Here is a 16,422-nt window from a genome sequence, read left to right on the forward strand (position 1 = left end):
TAGTAGGCTAGTATCACTTATATCACTTAGACTATAACTTTTATGAGAACTAACACACAATCAAGCCAAGGAAAGTATAGGGGATGTTATTTGTAGCAATTGCGATATAAATGAGAAGAAATTAAAGTGGACGAATAGACAACTTGCCGCCGGCAGGGGACCGAACCTGCGACCTTCAAATAACGCGTTCGATGCTCCACCAGTTGGGCTGCGGCAGCGGTCGTCCTTCCGTCCACTTTATCGGGTATTTAAACCTGGAGTGTTTGTCAGCGCCGCTCGTAGCCATGACGGCGAGTGTGGAACACCTTTTCTTTTTTTGCCTGCTGGCGTGACGTAGCACGTGATCTATTTACGAGCTGGCAGCTGACCAATAATCCATCGCATACTACCTGAAGGCATCAAGTCTGCCAGTTCGAGACCCTCGCTATGAATGAACGAAAGAAGGGGAGATTTAGAGGCTCGTTTTTCTTTGTTAGATTAACGTTGTGTCTAGCAAAGAAAAACGAGCCTTAAATTGCCTTCATTTCGTTCAATACTTAACCAGTGATCGCGAAATTAACGGCAACATCTAATAATATCTGGGGTTTAACGTCCCAAAACCAGTATATTGTTATGAGAGACGCCGTAGTGGAGGGCTCCGGAAATTTCGACCACCTGGGGTTCTTTAACGTGCACCTAAATCCATAGGTCGGCAAACTCACTCATGAGTCGACTCACTCAGACTCACTCAGACTCATATCGAGACGTGAGTCTGAGTCTGAGTGAGTCCGGGTGAGTAAAGTTTTTGTGAGTGTGAGTCCGATTGAGTTCGGTTGGGAAAAATTTTGGTGAGTCTGAGTCCGAGTGAGCCCTAAGGGCAAAATATATTGCATGAGTGAGCCTGAATGAGCTCCACATTTCTTGCCGACCTATGGTCCTGTCTACTCAACTTCAGCATTACTATCAGCCTTATGTCGGCTCACATTTATACTCACGTGTAGTCCCGCATACGTCAACGCGCTACCGTTCATACGTCAGCTCATTATTTATTGATCAGAGGCGTGAGATGAGGAGGGAGAGGGGGAGGAGGTGCCTTGGCCTCCCCCCGCAAACTTCTTTATGGGAAGTTACTGATAAAAATATCTCGTGTGGGTCATCTCTTTCAATAAAACGGTCCTTATTGAACTACAAAGTCAGATAACTCGTATTTGAAGGTACGAGATCAAAAGGTGCTAAGTAGCGCACCGATTATGCGAGATATTGGTGTTAAAGAGCATTGACATTATGGTAGAAAAAGGCTAATTATAGGCTAGCGGACTCATGAGTCGACTCACTCAGACTCACTCAGACTCAGATCGAGCCGTGAGTCTGAATCTGAGTGAGTTCGAGTGAATTATATTTTGGTGAGTCTGAGTCCGAGTGAGTCCGGTTGAGAAAAATTATAGTGAGTCTGAGTCCGAGTGAGTCCGGATGAGGAAAAGTTTGGTGAGTCTGAGTCCGAGTGAGCTCTAAGGGTAAGATATGTTTCGTGAGTGAGTCTGAGTGAGCTCCACATTTTTTGCCGACCTATGCCTAAATCTAAGTACACGGGCCTCAAACATTTTCGCCTCCATCAAAAATGCAGCCGCTGCGGCCAGGATTCCATCCCGCGACCTTCGGGTCGATTAACGGCGACATCGTTCTCAACTGATAAGTTATCAGTCCAAGCTGATTTCGGCGATTAACTAATGAGCTATCGACTTTGCGTCGGTCGCTTTGTGAAAGCACTCCAGCGACGATGAAGGCCTATTTACTTTCGATGTCACGGCCGTCACGAGCTCGGCGCGCGGCTCGCTCATTCGATGATGCGTGCAACGGAAGCAATTAGTCAAGGGCAATCAATAGGACGTAGTTTGTTAACAGTGACGTCGAAAAGCTATGTAACGGTTTAGGGGTTGGTCCTCGCTCGAGCGCTTCTAGCCTCCTTTAATTGACATTGTGAATTCGGGTCATCTGTTTAAAAGAGACGATAAAGAAAAGCAGGATGGTTATCCGGACACTGGTATGCGGTTTGATACCTTGCAGCAGGGTGCGGAAATAGGACACATGGACGCGAAGGTAGACAACACGACGGGGAGCCCTTTGCGCTGTCCTTAATATGTAATATGGTCCTTTATATGGATTCGCCTAAGACGACTCGAAAGCGAAAGCCATCTTCTTCCTCCCTGTCGATTGTACTGATCACCCCCCCCCCCCTTCCCCGACCCCGAAATCTTTCTGCGCCCAACGTGGTTTTGCGTTGCCTCCGGGATCGGGCCACCTTAACCAAGCGACGGCGTCATTCGATAACGTCAGCATTAGGTGACGTCATAGTGACGTCACAAGTTTCGGAGATTCGTGACGCCATCACATGATGACGATTTTCTGCATCGTTCGTGTTCATGGCTGTGCGCAGGGTTGGCCATTATAGAGGGGAGGGGGAGGGGCAAGCTTCACCGTAGTCCCCCCCCCCTGCCCTGTTGGTCGTGTCCAATTGAAAATAAGCTCTCACAATGGACGCAAAAATGAAAATGAAGCGATGACGTCATTCTCACAACGACCAGCCATTGGTCCCCGGCTTTTTTTTGGGGGGGGGGGAGGGGGCAAATGAGATAATTAGGCAGTTCTTCGAATGCAACATCAGAAGTCCTTGGTCTACATTATGGTCAAAAGGCACGCGTGACCGTAAGCCCTCAGTATCAAAAAATGACGTGAAATGTCCGACAGACTAAAGGTGCGGGACAGAATTTGCGCCCCCCCCCCCTTTCAGATGAAAAGGGGTGCTCCACCACCCCGGCCCCCGCCCCTCCCCCGTGCGCATGCGTACGTTCGTGTTGACGCCTGCGCCCCCGACGGTCAGGTTTCGCGTTTGACGAGGCATCTAAGGCTTGGCGTCTCAATAACAAGTAATGTCCCCTGTATACTTTCCTTAGCTTGAGTGCCTGTTCGATTCACTTGCGAATCGTAATGACACTTCATCCGCATTTGTGACTGACGGGACCTTGTATACTCTAAGAAAACAGTCCTTTGACTCCTTTCGGAGAGTCCTGACTTGTCACGTGTATATGAATCTCTTTTTGGAGATCACTATACTCTCTTCGGAGAGTCATGCGACCCACAAGAGAGTCACCGTGCCTCTTTAATAAGAGAGTCATGTACACGCGACAAGTCGGGACTCTCCGTAAGGAGTCACACATACTCTTTTTTTTTTTTTTCTTTTGGGGTGTAGTAGAGTCACGCGCCACTGAAAGCGTCACAGACGTCAATAGTACACCTGTACACGCCCGTACGCGTCGATGCGTTGTTTGACGACACTAACGGCGGTTGTAAGCAAGAGCCGCGGAACAGCGCATGTACGTTACGCGACAGTAACTGTCACCGTTCGCACGTGACTTCCTTCACTTATTGTCAACGAGGAAGGAATTAAAACGATGTACTGATCCTCCCACGGGGCGTGGGAGGATCAGTACATCGACTGAAGAAAAATAAGATGGCTTTGCCCTTCGAGTCGTCTTAAAGGCCCTGTGAGTATTTCGTTAAGCGCATGCGATCTACAATGATACACCCGCCACGGCGATATAGTGGTTACGGTGCTCGACTGCTCGCCCGAAGGTCGCGGGATCGAATCCCGGCCGCGATGGTCCCATTTCGATGGAGGCGAAGTGCTAGAGGCCCCTGCACTCAAATATAGGTCCACGTTAAAGAACACCAGATCTTCGAAATTTCCGGAGCCCTCCACTATACGGCCTCTTTAGAAGAACAGAAAGTTGGGCGAGTTTGTACTGATCCATGAAGGTACTTGGAAGCGCAGAACACACAAAATCCAGTCCAGTTCTTCTTGTGTATTTTGTGTGTTCTGCGCTTCCAAGTACCTTCATACGACCTCTCATAATCATATCGTGGTTTTAGGACGTTAAACCCCAACGATTATTACCATAATTATTACACTATAACATATCACGAAAGGCGCGATGACGAATGGCACAGATTATCGACTGCTCCGAACAGACTACGCTATCGCTTCCGCAGTCCGGGCCAAGCTAGCCACAGCGGTAGTGGTCCGTCACTGCGTGTAGCGCGGCGGCTAATTCGTCTCGACACCGACGTCGGAAGACAGCGCGTGCTGCACCGCCACGTGTACGACGGCGCGTATTATGCAAATGAGCGAATATCGGAGGCAAGGCCGTCCCGTAAACAAGTGGGCGACCCATGTTGACGAGGGTGCGATCGAGGGCGGAGGGGGTGTGGGCAGGAGCCCGGAACCACTGCCGTTACCGTGACTCGGCACTATCACCGCCCGACTTCCCTCTTCCCTCTCCAGGCCGACCCCAATAGAGAGTCACAACGTCGCGACACGAAACGAAGAAACTGCGAGACGTGCGAGTTGTTTTTTGTGACCATGACCGAGAGTAGTGCGGCGTGGACGACGGCGTTCCCGCGTGGGCTGTGCAGTCCCGCATGTTAATCAGGGGACCACTCCCTTGGTTTTCAAACGTGTATACAGACACCAATTTTCGAAGCCGAGTTTATTCCACGGTACAGAATCTCCTGTGAGCAGAGACGGCTCTGAGCGAGTGCCAAGCTCAGGTAATATTGATAAAGAATAAAAATCGCGGTGGTATTGGTCCGGCGTTGTCCCGGCATGACGCCTATTTATGGTCTTTTCCCGAAACAGTGTGGAGCACTGGCGTGGCTCTGTGGTAGAATACCTTGACTGCCATGCAGAATGCCGATGGCTTCGATTACGGCTCGAGCCGTGGTTTTTATACTTCCCGTTTCCGTGTGGGCTGTGCAGTCCTGCGTTTTATATCAGGGGACCGCTCCCTTCGTTCTCAAGGGGTGGGGGGTGGGAGGTGCGCCTACTGACGTCCACACGATCGTGACGTAATAATAGTTGTAGGGGGTTGTCCAGTACGATTATGAGGGACGCCGCAGTTGAGAGCTCCGGAAATTTCGACCACCTAGGGTTCTATTAACCTGCACCTAAATTTAAGTATTACACGGGCCTCAAGCATTTTCGCCTCCATCGAAAATGCGGCCGGGATTCGATCCCGCGACCTTCGGGTCAGCAGTCGAGCACCATTACCACTAGACCACCGTGGCGGGTGATCGTGACGTCAGGCTACACCGTCGATTCTCGTGACTTCACGCACCAGTATGGCTAGTCGTGATGACGTCAGGTACCAAAACATGCAAAATGGCAGTTCGCGCGTCACCAACGTAGCCACGGAGTGGAGCGGCCGTGGAAAACGTCACGATATCTTGCGCGAGTACGTGATGAGAAGCTCATATCGCGTCGGGACGTCAGGGTACAGTATAGGAACCGAAACTAGGTTTTGGAAATAAGTTGTAATTAATTTTTTGTGATTGCATTCACGCTTACCAGTACATTTTCTATTCTCTTGATGGATGGTCCTTCATTTAACGCAAAAAAGAAAAAGAAAAACGAAAATTTTCGTGTCAGTGCCCCATTATTGCCAAGCATTCGTATCGGAAGTAAACCGGAGTTTCAGAAGCACTACGTTTGGAAAGCTGCAGTCGGGAGGGGGGTGGGGGGGTAGCGACGTATATTTAGACGCACTAACACAAAAAACTATAATCAAAGCGAAGGCCCATGGTTACGGTGCTCGGCTGCCGACACGAAAGACGCGGGTTCGACCCCCTGCACCCCCCTTCCCTAGCGGCGGTCGCATTTCGACGGAGGCGAAATGCTAGAGGGCCGTCCGTACACTGTGCGATGCCAGTGGACGTTCAAAAACGACAAAATCATCGGACTTCAAAAGAAGGAGGTTGGGACCTGCCAAGGCTATTGTTGGCCGCGAGATCGAACAGAGTCGGCACCTAGCGGCGAGCGGATGAAACCCTGAAGTGTGGATGCCGGTGGCGTGTCGCAGCTCCAGCAGCAGTGTGCGTTGTGTTTGTTGCTGGAGATTTCACGATGGAAGTTGACGGGGACGATTTGGTCGACGTTGTGTAAACTCATTCTTTCCTTCTTTGTAATGGGAGTTCTAAAGTCAGTTGCTTTTTTCGAGTAGCGATGCGAAAAGCATTTGTATAATGCGGCCGCACCACTCACGCTTGTCGCTTTTCAACGTGTTGTGAGACTAGCATTTGTAATTCCGTGTCACAGTACCCTTGCCTCTGAGCACAATGCTGACTTATGTTAGGGACTGTGTCACGTTTATCGTCAATGTCGACAAAGTTGTTGCGGTGGGCCGCATCACTGAATTCAGTGTCGTCTCTTCTACGTGCTGCTCTGACGATGCCGTGCATTTATCGCATTCGTGTTCCAGTCTTCGGGGCTTAGCAAAGACCCCAGAGAAGTCTACGTCAAGTTAACTGACGAGAAAAGAATAACAGAATTGAACTGCTCATGCCCGGCAGGATGCTCATAAAACCTCAAGTTGTTCGGATATGGTTGGTCGCGGCGCGTACCACCGCTCTTTGTTGTATAGCACCTTGCGAGGTGTCTTCTGCTAATCAAACATGTGCGGCAGCTTCAACTTAGACCTCAATCATTTCTGGAAGATACATTTAAAAGATTCAGAGAGCAAATACATCAGCATGAGCAGTGGCGATAAACTCGCTCGCGCATGTTCATTCATCGCTTACATGGTCCGACTGTTTCTGGCTCGCGAAACGACATTTTTTCGCTCTGTACTATAGATCATGCACAAACGAAACGAGTTTCGGCGCTCATATTTATACTTCGCAACACTGAGAAGGCTTCTCGTAGTTGAGTAAATGCGACGGAAAACGCGCAAACTACGGTAAGGCTCGGTGACGTCAGCTCGCTTAAAAGGACTCGCAGCTAGTGCGAACAGACCTCCCATCACTGCGAAGGTGGGACACACATTGCAACTTCAATTGCATACTTGAAGACACGATTCATTTTCTTGCGGCAGTACGCAAAAGCAAATCATGACTGGCAGTCCTATAGCCAAGACGCCATGATCATTCGTGGACTGCAACGGTGTTCACGCACGCAGAAACTACCTATGCAACGAACATGAATGCACAGATTAGAGAGTAAGAACGAGAAAAACAACCCACCGTGATTCGAAGTGCTTGCAACGCACCATCGAGAAAGCGCCTTGCCGATCTTCCACACTCGATTACGTTGTGCGTTGCCGGTATAGAAATGAAAGCTTATCTCTGGTTCTGTGTAATATGTGTGGCATTGCGGAACAAAAAATACCTCCGCTTCGAGACAAGGTCTCGAAACCGCGTCCGCGGTGGCGGCCCAGACCCACTAAAAAGACGCCGGACTCAAATCTCATTGATTTAACAATAAAGTGTCCGTTCCTTCCCCACAGAAATTTAAACGTTTCCTACAGCTACGGAGTCCAGAATGACGATGTATAAACAGTAGCCCCGTACATGCCCGTACACTTCCATGCACCGCCCGGGCGCGTATCCACACTAACGCATCTACGGTGCTGCCACCTATAGGTAGCCTCCTAGCCTGCAGGCTAGTACCTCCTCACCTGTCTACTCGCTCCACGGTTCAATCTCGTTTCGACGATCGAGTTGCCCATTGGCGCTGAGCCGTGCCCCCACGACGGGAGGCAGAAAATAGCGCCCATTTTCATTTCTTTCACGAACCACTCGTGCACTCTCTCGAGTTGCCCCAGCGCCCACTCGGTATCACACTACTACGGCGATGTTGCTACCAATATGAATCGTAAACGCCTAGCTTTTTTTAATGTAACGAGGGATTCGGTTAAAGGCAGTATGGCTGATGCGACGCTCTAAAAGCGGATGCTATCAATTACACTATTCGATTAGTTTTCGAGAATTACTGCGACAACGACAACGCGGGTCACCGGAGGAAACGGGATGGCCGCGTGTGATAGTAACGCAAGCTCCACGACGTTACGCAACGATTTCAATTAAACATTTTCTGCGTATGTCTGTGCCAGCTCTCTTCCCAATCCTAGAGCGAATGTACACGGTGCTTCTATCTGTTCTGTCGGAGGAGCTCTTCTTCCTCGGTGAAGAGGAATTCCTTCGGCACTGGTCTTGCGCCTTTGCGTTGGTCTGTGACAGACGCGTAAAGCTTGTTTTTCGGCCTGCCTGGTATTGGTAGGCTGATGTCTCGGTTGGTATCGGCAGAAGCGCCATGTAAATACGCAAAATGTACATATTGATGTTTTATTTGTGCTTTATGTTTTACCATGTAATGTGCATATATATATGCCTAGCTTTTTGTGACATATTATCTGTATGTGTGCGTAAATGTGCTAAACATCAATTGTACGTGTTGCCTCCGCGTCATTCCATGTGTTTATGTCAATGTTACTGAATTATGTTTTATCCTTCTCGTGAACGTATTTCTAGTAAGAAAACGTCATTCGTGATACAATAAATTTTTCTAAACATCAATCCCCGTCATTTCATGTCTTGTTTTTATGTAACTGAAGTTTATTTTGTCATTCTCGTAAACGTTTGTCTAGCAAGCAAATGTTACGTCGAATTGTTATTGATGTTAACCGTCTGTGATGGATGGATGGATGGTGGAACTTTATTAAATATAGTCCTGAGAGACGCGACTAGCGCGCAGTGGGCTTCTCCCACGTTGGGACGGGCAGGCTTAGCCTGACCGCCGCATCGTGGGCTCTCTGGACGGCCCAAAGCTGATCCCCCTTGTTGGGGCTTCTGATGGCGGAGCTCCACTTGGCTGGGTCGGCTTGTTCACTGCCCTGTAACGAGGGGCATCGCCAGAGCATATGCTCTAAGTTAGCTATTTCCCCACAAAGGGGACACGAGCTGCTAGTGTAAGTATCCGGGTAAATTTTGTGAAATAAGGCCAGATTTGGATATGAATCAGTCTGCAGGAGTCTGAGCGTCATGGCCTGGGCTATGTGTAGTTTTTTGTGAGGAGGTGGGTAGACCCTCCTGCCTAGGTAGAAGTGCTGCGTAATTTCATTGTATGTGGTGGGCTGATCTTTATTGTCCAACGTCGTGGGCTGGGGAGAACCTCCGTGGGCGCGGAACGTCATACCTCGCGCCTTGGAGTGGGCCAGCTCGTTGAGGTTGGTGGGGCCTCCTTCAAAATGACCCATGTGAGCAGGGAACCACGTTAAGATGTGGTTAGAGATGTCTTTTTCACCGAGAATACGGCGTGCTTCCTTGGCGATTGCGCCGACGGCGAAGGCACGGACGGCTGCCCGTGAGTCGCTGTATACGTTCGCGCACTTCTCGTCGAGGAGAGCGACGGCGATGGCCACCTGCTCGGCAGCGCTCGAGGAGGAACATTCAATCGATGCGGCGTTGATGACCGAACCAGCTTGGTCGACCGAGACCACTGCGTATTTGTTGCTGTTCCCGTACCTGGCCGTGTCTGTGATAATAATTTTTCTAAACAACAAGTACTGAGACGGTACTGGTCTGAAGCATTTGTTTTTCGTAAGGCACATGATGTGGTCACCATGTGTTGAGACATCACCATGGAACAAAACTCTTTTTCAAAATAGGCGCCCACATTATAGTCATAGTGGAGATCAGTATCAATGTGTTTCTAAAAACATGACGTCAGATCCTCTCCAGAATCAGAAATGAGCGATACTTGTGATACAAGAAAGGCGTCCTATGACATTTAGGTGACGTTTTCTTCAAAACTGAAGTACAGTACGTTGTCCTCTGAGGGGGTATACCGAGTTTCAGGAAATTTCGTTCGGCCAACGTCGCCAAAATACGAAAAAAAAATAGGCTTCGAATTCCGTGACGTCACGTGGGGCGATTTCTGCGCGAAATTTTAAGAAAATGAAACTTTGACCTTGATTTCCTCCTCTATTAGTAAACCTACGATGTTTAAGTTCGCGTCATCAGAGTTCTCAGAGCACAATTTATCAATCTAAAATCTGATTCATTGTTTCACGTACGTGTCCCTTTAATGCCAAAATACCTTATCAGCGTTTACTAAGCTTCATTCACACTTGCTCAGAGCCACCTCCATATTCAAGAGGCTTGTATGGCAGAGTAAACTCGCCTCCGAAAATTGGTGTCGGCACCCCTTTAAAGGTACCATGGTACCAAGGTACCATTTCCGGTACCATGGTCCCTCAATTGAGGGACCATGGGGGTACTGACACGAAAATTTTCAGTTGTTTTTTTTTTTGCGTCAAATGAAAGGTCAAGCCCTCAAGAGCCTAGAAAAAGTAGCGCGAAGCGCGAGTGCACTCTGAAAAAGTAATTACAGTATGTTTTTAAAAGCTAGTTTCGATTCCTGCTGTACCCTGACGTCACAACACGGTATGAGCTTCTCGTCACGTGCTCGCACAATATAGTGACGTTTCCACGGCAGCTCCGCACCGTGGCTCCGTTGGTGACGCACAAGCGGCCATGTGGAACGTTTTGGTGGCGCACAAGCGGCCATCTTGGAAGTTTTGGTACATAACGTCATCACAACTAGCGAAACTGCTGCGTAAAGTCACCAGAATTGGTACTGTAGCCTGACGTCAAGCTAGTGTCGATGTCGGTAGGTGCGCCATGGAAAAATTGACGTTAATATAAAAATAAAATATCTTATCAGCATTTGCTGAGCTTCACACTTGCTCAGAGCCATCTCTGCAGGAGATTTGTATGGTAGAGTAACCTCGCCTTCAAAAAAAAAAGGTGTCAGTACCCCTTTAAGGTTGTGACCGACTATGCCTAAGTAATCTGGCTCTAGCGCGTTTTCGAGACAGCAGCTTGCAGATCTATAGTAAGAGGGCAGAGTGTGTTCACATAGTACTTTCCGGGACAGCTTCCTGCTGCCCTCACAGCAGAGTAAGCGATACACTGAGTCAACTATATTGAGCGCGTAGCACTTTAGGGGCCCGGCTTGTCGGCCACCTGTACATCTCATGTGGCGTGATCACGCTCAAAATCAAGTGGCCAATACAGGCCTAAAACAAAGCCGACAATGCTCAAAACCAGGTTAGAATAAACGAACAAGGTCTAAAACAATATAATTAACAGAAATGACCAATTAATAGTAATATTAACTAAAAATTGGTATAAAGGCTTCGGAAACATTGCGGCTGACTCCTGCGCCGCCCAAGAGAGGGCGCCACCGACTCGCCCAGCAAGCGATTGCGCCTCCCACCGGCGCCTTCGCCACATCGGCGCCTCTTCCCACCGGAGCAGCGGGAACACTACGAACGGGAACCGCTGGGTGCCCGTGCTGCGCACTTCGTCACAGTAGTGGAGCTACATCTAGTGCAGGATTTAGAACTACACCAATCGTTACACAATTTTTCACGGAGTGATTTGATGACAGTGATTTCGTTTTATAAAATATAGTATTTGCTGTAATAGTTTCTTAAAGATGTAGTGACATCGGTGCCGGTCCCCCTCGCTCCTTCTGTATATTTCCGTATGTGTGACAGCTATTGCATCGCAAGTAAATATTGATTGACTGGTCGCTTGACTGGATTCACCGACGGATCGGTTCATTCATTCATTTTGTCGAATTCACTGATCAGCTGACTGGTTCATTGATTTATCGATTGAACGGTCGCATGGTTAGATTCACAGACTGATTGGTCGTTGATTGATTCATTCATCTGTCAAATTCACTCATCAGTCGACAGGTTCATTGATTGATCGATTCAATGGTCAAATCATTGCTTGATCGATTGGTTGGATTCGCTGATCACTTGATTGATTACTGAGAGAGTGACTGGGTGATTGATCGATTCCTGGCTTCGCACGCTGTCACGTGTACCGGTTCGTGTTTATAACGAACGCTTACCGAGCCGCTTGAGATGCGGTTACCTTACAACTATGACAGAAATCCTATTTGCATTAGCCCAATGGCTAAAAAAAGTGCCAAGCTTCGCACATTCGTTAGCATTATTTACATATGCACTCGCCTTACGATTTGTGTGAATTCTTTGCAATCGTATCAACACAGGTTATATGCCTGCCTGCCGTCATCACTTTGAGGTTGGCAGTAACAGTCAAGTAGGTATATGTAAATAAGCAAAATGTGGCGCCGTTCGTCATTATTTGTCGGTGCTTAACCAACGGAACGTACACATCACAACGAAGTGTCTGTTTCAGCAGTGGTGACTTGGCAATGGCAATATCAAACGGACGGCATGAATGATTTACAGTATCAGATGACGTATGCTGTTGACTGCAATCACAAACAGCAAATATATATATATATATATATATATATATATATATATATATATTACTGGCACCGCCCCTGGTGTTAAACGTTCTTTTTTGTTTTCTATCGATTAAAGTGCATTCGGTAAGAAAAGTTTACCTAACACCGGTATCCACGACGACCTTGAGTTTCACCGCAAAAACGAAGCAATCGAACACAGTATCGCATCTCTTAAACCATTCCTTTTTATTTATTGTTTTAGTTCGTTCATGTTTCGGCTGCCGCGTTTCCTGCCACAGTCCACAAAGGTAACGAGCCCTGCATGCGTTCGCGTTTCAGGTCTGGCAGCGGTAAATGTATAACCCCTTGCACGTGGTCCCACGTGAAGCTTTTTAACGTTTTTGTTTTTTAACTTTCTTTTCAACGCAGAAAGTTAGGTGTTCCGCCAGGCAAAAAGCTGTAGAAAACAGCTTGAGGGGACCTGGGGACCGCACAGTCAGCAGATATGGATACATTCACAGAAGAAACGAATAAGACTTACATCACCTAATATTAAAAAAACAAACAAATGGGCATATTATACACAGTAAGATAAAAAGAGGTATGGCAAATTTTATACAATATCTTTTTTGCGAGTATTTCACTAAACAAAAGAAGAAAAAAAGAGTATAGGCGTGGTGTTTGACATTATATGGTGCGGTGTTTGACTTGTGGTGTTCGACATTATATAATGAACAATAACTAGCACATCATTACTTGAGATATTTTTTTTATGTACCTGCGTTGTAACACGTTTTATTTATACTTTTTCTGGCTCTTTCGTTCCGTTTTTTTCTTTTCATTTTAAGTTACCTTTACTACTTTACTTGTCAACATATTACTAATCACGTATTGTACCAGTATGACTACTAGATGCCACTTTTTGTGCTAAATTGTAATTATGGTTATGTTTACCAGTCCCCTGCGTAATACGCTCGATAAGGCTTTAGGGGTATTTCTGAAATAAAATTAAAAAAGAATATTCCGTTTGTTTCTTACACCGGACACCTGGGTATATATGGAATTTTGACGTTTCGCAGTTTTACAGCGCTTGATTGACAAGAAATGGAAAAGAAATAGAAAAAAATCTAGAAAGAAAAAATAAAGGCTTTCGTTCCGTACCGGATCACGTTTTTGCGGGGCGTCACAATATGAAACCGCAGCTTTGCAACAAAAATATAAAAATTACAAAACAAATAAGACCCTTCCCTCTATCCAGCGAGCAACTGATCACCTGGGCAGGGGCACCCGTACTTGATGTGAGCGCCAGATGGCTGAGCAAAAAGAATAAAAGAGATAGAAAACAAAAAAAGCAAATTAACGACTAAGCATCGCGTCGCTTTCAAGGTGATACCGTTCCTCTAAGCTTCCGCTAAGCAAACACAAGGAAAAAAAGAAACAAAAACAACAAAAAAACTGGGTTATTAAAGGGACCCCATGCGGCTCATAACTAGGCGGCAGGTGTATGCGATCGTACCGTATAGTAGCATAGTAGCGCAGTTGTGTTTTTTTATTATTATTATTTTACCTATTTAATGCGCCAGTCCCGATCTGGTCCCCGACAGCTGTGTCACGTTTATCGACTCCACAACGCGCAGGGTCCTCAAAGGGTCCCAGTGCGACGTTAAGGCTTTAATTCGCGCCGATAAGGATCGAATCGCAGCGACCAAAGTCGATTTCGCGGCCCTAATCAATCCTGCGGAGTTCAAGTCGACACCGGCTGTTGTGCTGTTGCCTTCTGCTTCGACGACGACCGCTCGGAGAAAAAAAAAAATGGCGCGCGCATGCGCAGTCGCGACTCCGTAGCAGACGACGTTGCCGGCGCCGAGAGACGGAGACTGCGCGGCGGCGCAGTTTTTTTGCCAGTCGTCATCAGCTGCGGTGTTCCGTTTTGCAGCCGGCACACAGCGACGCGAAGACATAAAAAAAAAAAAAAATACGCGACGATGTAATAAAAGACACGAAAATTCGGGGAGGAGATGCTGACGAGCTTGTTCGGAGCTTTAGGGCTCACCTTTGAGCTTGACGAGAGCTCGACGAAGGCTTGACCGTCTCCGCGCGAAAACGCAGGGTCCGACCGGAGCACCGACAAGAAGCCTGGGCGGCTGAATCCAGCGGGGTGGCTTGACCGTCTCGTAGTCCAGGTCGAACGAACGGCACGCATCCTTCGACGGCATAACAGCGCGCATGAAGCGACGAGATAGATCCAAGAGACCGAGCGGCCACGAACTTTCTGACACACTACCACCCGGTCAAGTGTCATCCATCCGTCCGAACTCCCGAGCGCCGCACAACCGAACTCCCGAGCGCCGCACGGGCGAATAAACACAAACAAGCGCGCGAAACGCTAAACTTGCGGGAGCGGCTCCGAATCACACAAGTATTTCTTGTTTCCTTTTCACATTGCACAACCCTCCTGTTACAGTGAACTGGTACTTCCTGCGAGCAGTTAGGCTTAACCGCAACGCAGACGGCCAGTCGTCTGCTTTCGGTGCTACGGAGTGCTGAGAACGATTCAGACGCGTACGCACTTCTCTCTAAAGAAACGGTTTCTCTTTCAGCGACGACTCGCTTGAAGCAAAAGAGAGTGATCAAAGAGTTGACCTACCTACCTTTGCTTTCCTCCTCGCTTGCGTACGATCCGATAGTCGACGACGAACATTTCTTGCGTTGTTGTTTTTCTTTTTCACTCGCACAGCCCCGCGCGCGTACACACGCACATACACACACCTATTCGGTAGCAGGCAAGGCGGGACCGCACGCTCGGTCCGGATGTTGTGACGTCACGTGACCCGATCAACAGCTGACGCCGACATCCGGTGCCGCTCCGGCCTGACCAATGGGAAGAAGTGGCGGCAATTCGAAACCGCGACAAATAAACCCGGTCCCCGCTGATTCACAAAGATACCGCTGCAGTTAGTCCTAGGGGTGCTTGAACACTCAGGAGGCTTCGACCGGAGTCTTCAAGAATGGAGTCCGATGACTACCGCGATTTCACGAAGACGTCACTTGAAGCCGCTGTAAGATGCGAGCCTGCGAGCGAGGACATAGTGTCTCCATTTTTTGTTTCTCTTACCGTGCGGTGGCACTGGTGAAGGAGGTTGCGAGATCCGAACGGAAAACGCCGAAGCGTTTCCGGGCTCTGGTTGGCGCTTCGCTTCTTGACAGAGACGGTGACAACGTTATGGCGGCACTCTCCCACCGGCTGTTTTGTGTGTTTCGTTCTGTCGCTTCCGTTCACAAAGGAGGTACTAAAACACACCGTAGCCCGAGTGTCCGAAGGAAATGTACCGGTAGTTTCACAAGAACGCCCACACACACGGTCAGCGAAAAACTGCCGAACGAACGAAGCTTCGACTGTCGAAAGACTTGATCTTCAACAGCAGCAAGCGAAAGGCATGCAAGTTGGAAAGGAGGGGGCCTTAGTGTGACGTCACCCGGCGTATTTGCAACTTAGAGGCGCCCAGCCAGTCGGAGATAAAAGATGTGCTTATTTTTAGAAGCCCTCCCTCTGGGAGCTCCGGGGAGCTGCGTGCAGCTAGCGGTGAAGGAGGGGAGTACAGGCACTCGAATTAAAACAAGCGACCTAGCGCTGTGCCGCTTCGCGGCTCAACCCCCCTCCTTCTCCGAAGCCTAGCTCACGCGAGCTTGGCACACATTCTTCTTTTCATCAAAATATTTACGCCTCGGCGACGTACGTGTCACGTGACGCGCGGGAGCCCAGCTCTGCCGGTGCTAGCAGACGACAGGCGAGAGTTGCAGAAGTACATTGTAAGCACTTCAAATGCTGTCGTCTGCTGTTCTCTGAATTTTGAGTCTTGCAGTTCAAGCGGCCTTTCTTTCTTTCTTTTTTGCTTCCTTCCTTTCTTTATTTCTTTCTTTCTTTGCATTGAAGAAACGCTAAAGTGAAAAACGACTTTTCCGCAATAGCAAACTACCCTTTCATAATAACAAAATCACAACACTCGGTAAGCGTGAAAAACGCGGGAAAAGAACGCGCACGTGGCGACGCCACCTTGAAGTTCCCGCAACAATACGCTGTCACGTCACAGATTTTGACGGCGTCTACAAAGGCCTTCAAAAGTTCTTAACCGGTAAAAAAAACTGAAATACATTGTCATCAGGGGCGTAGCCAAGGGGGGGGTGGGGGGGGCGTTCAACACCCCCCCCCGAAATTTTTCAGTTTGGCTTGCAATATATACACGCGCACATACAAACGCACGCACGAACATACATAAAATGGTTGAACCCCCCCCCCCCCGAAAAAAATTTCTGGCTACGCC

General features: G+C 48.3%; 1 protein-coding gene across 1 annotated transcript in view; it reads right to left on the reverse strand.

Moving 5' to 3' along the window:
- The window catches only part of LOC119400029 (myocardin-related transcription factor A), a 259,756-nt gene extending 245,391 nt beyond the window's left edge, over positions 1-14,365 (reverse strand). Inside the window, exon 1 of the mRNA XM_049417946.1 lies at positions 14,154-14,365. Within this exon, the coding sequence (XP_049273903.1) occupies positions 14,154-14,328 (175 nt within the window). The 5' untranslated portion in view covers positions 14,329-14,365. The remainder of the gene's footprint in view (positions 1-14,153) is intronic.
- Between the last annotated feature and the right edge of the window lie 2,057 nt (positions 14,366-16,422).

This window comes from Rhipicephalus sanguineus, chromosome 7, assembly GCF_013339695.2.
Source record: "Rhipicephalus sanguineus isolate Rsan-2018 chromosome 7, BIME_Rsan_1.4, whole genome shotgun sequence".
Classification (NCBI taxonomy): domain Eukaryota; kingdom Metazoa; phylum Arthropoda; class Arachnida; order Ixodida; family Ixodidae; genus Rhipicephalus; species Rhipicephalus sanguineus.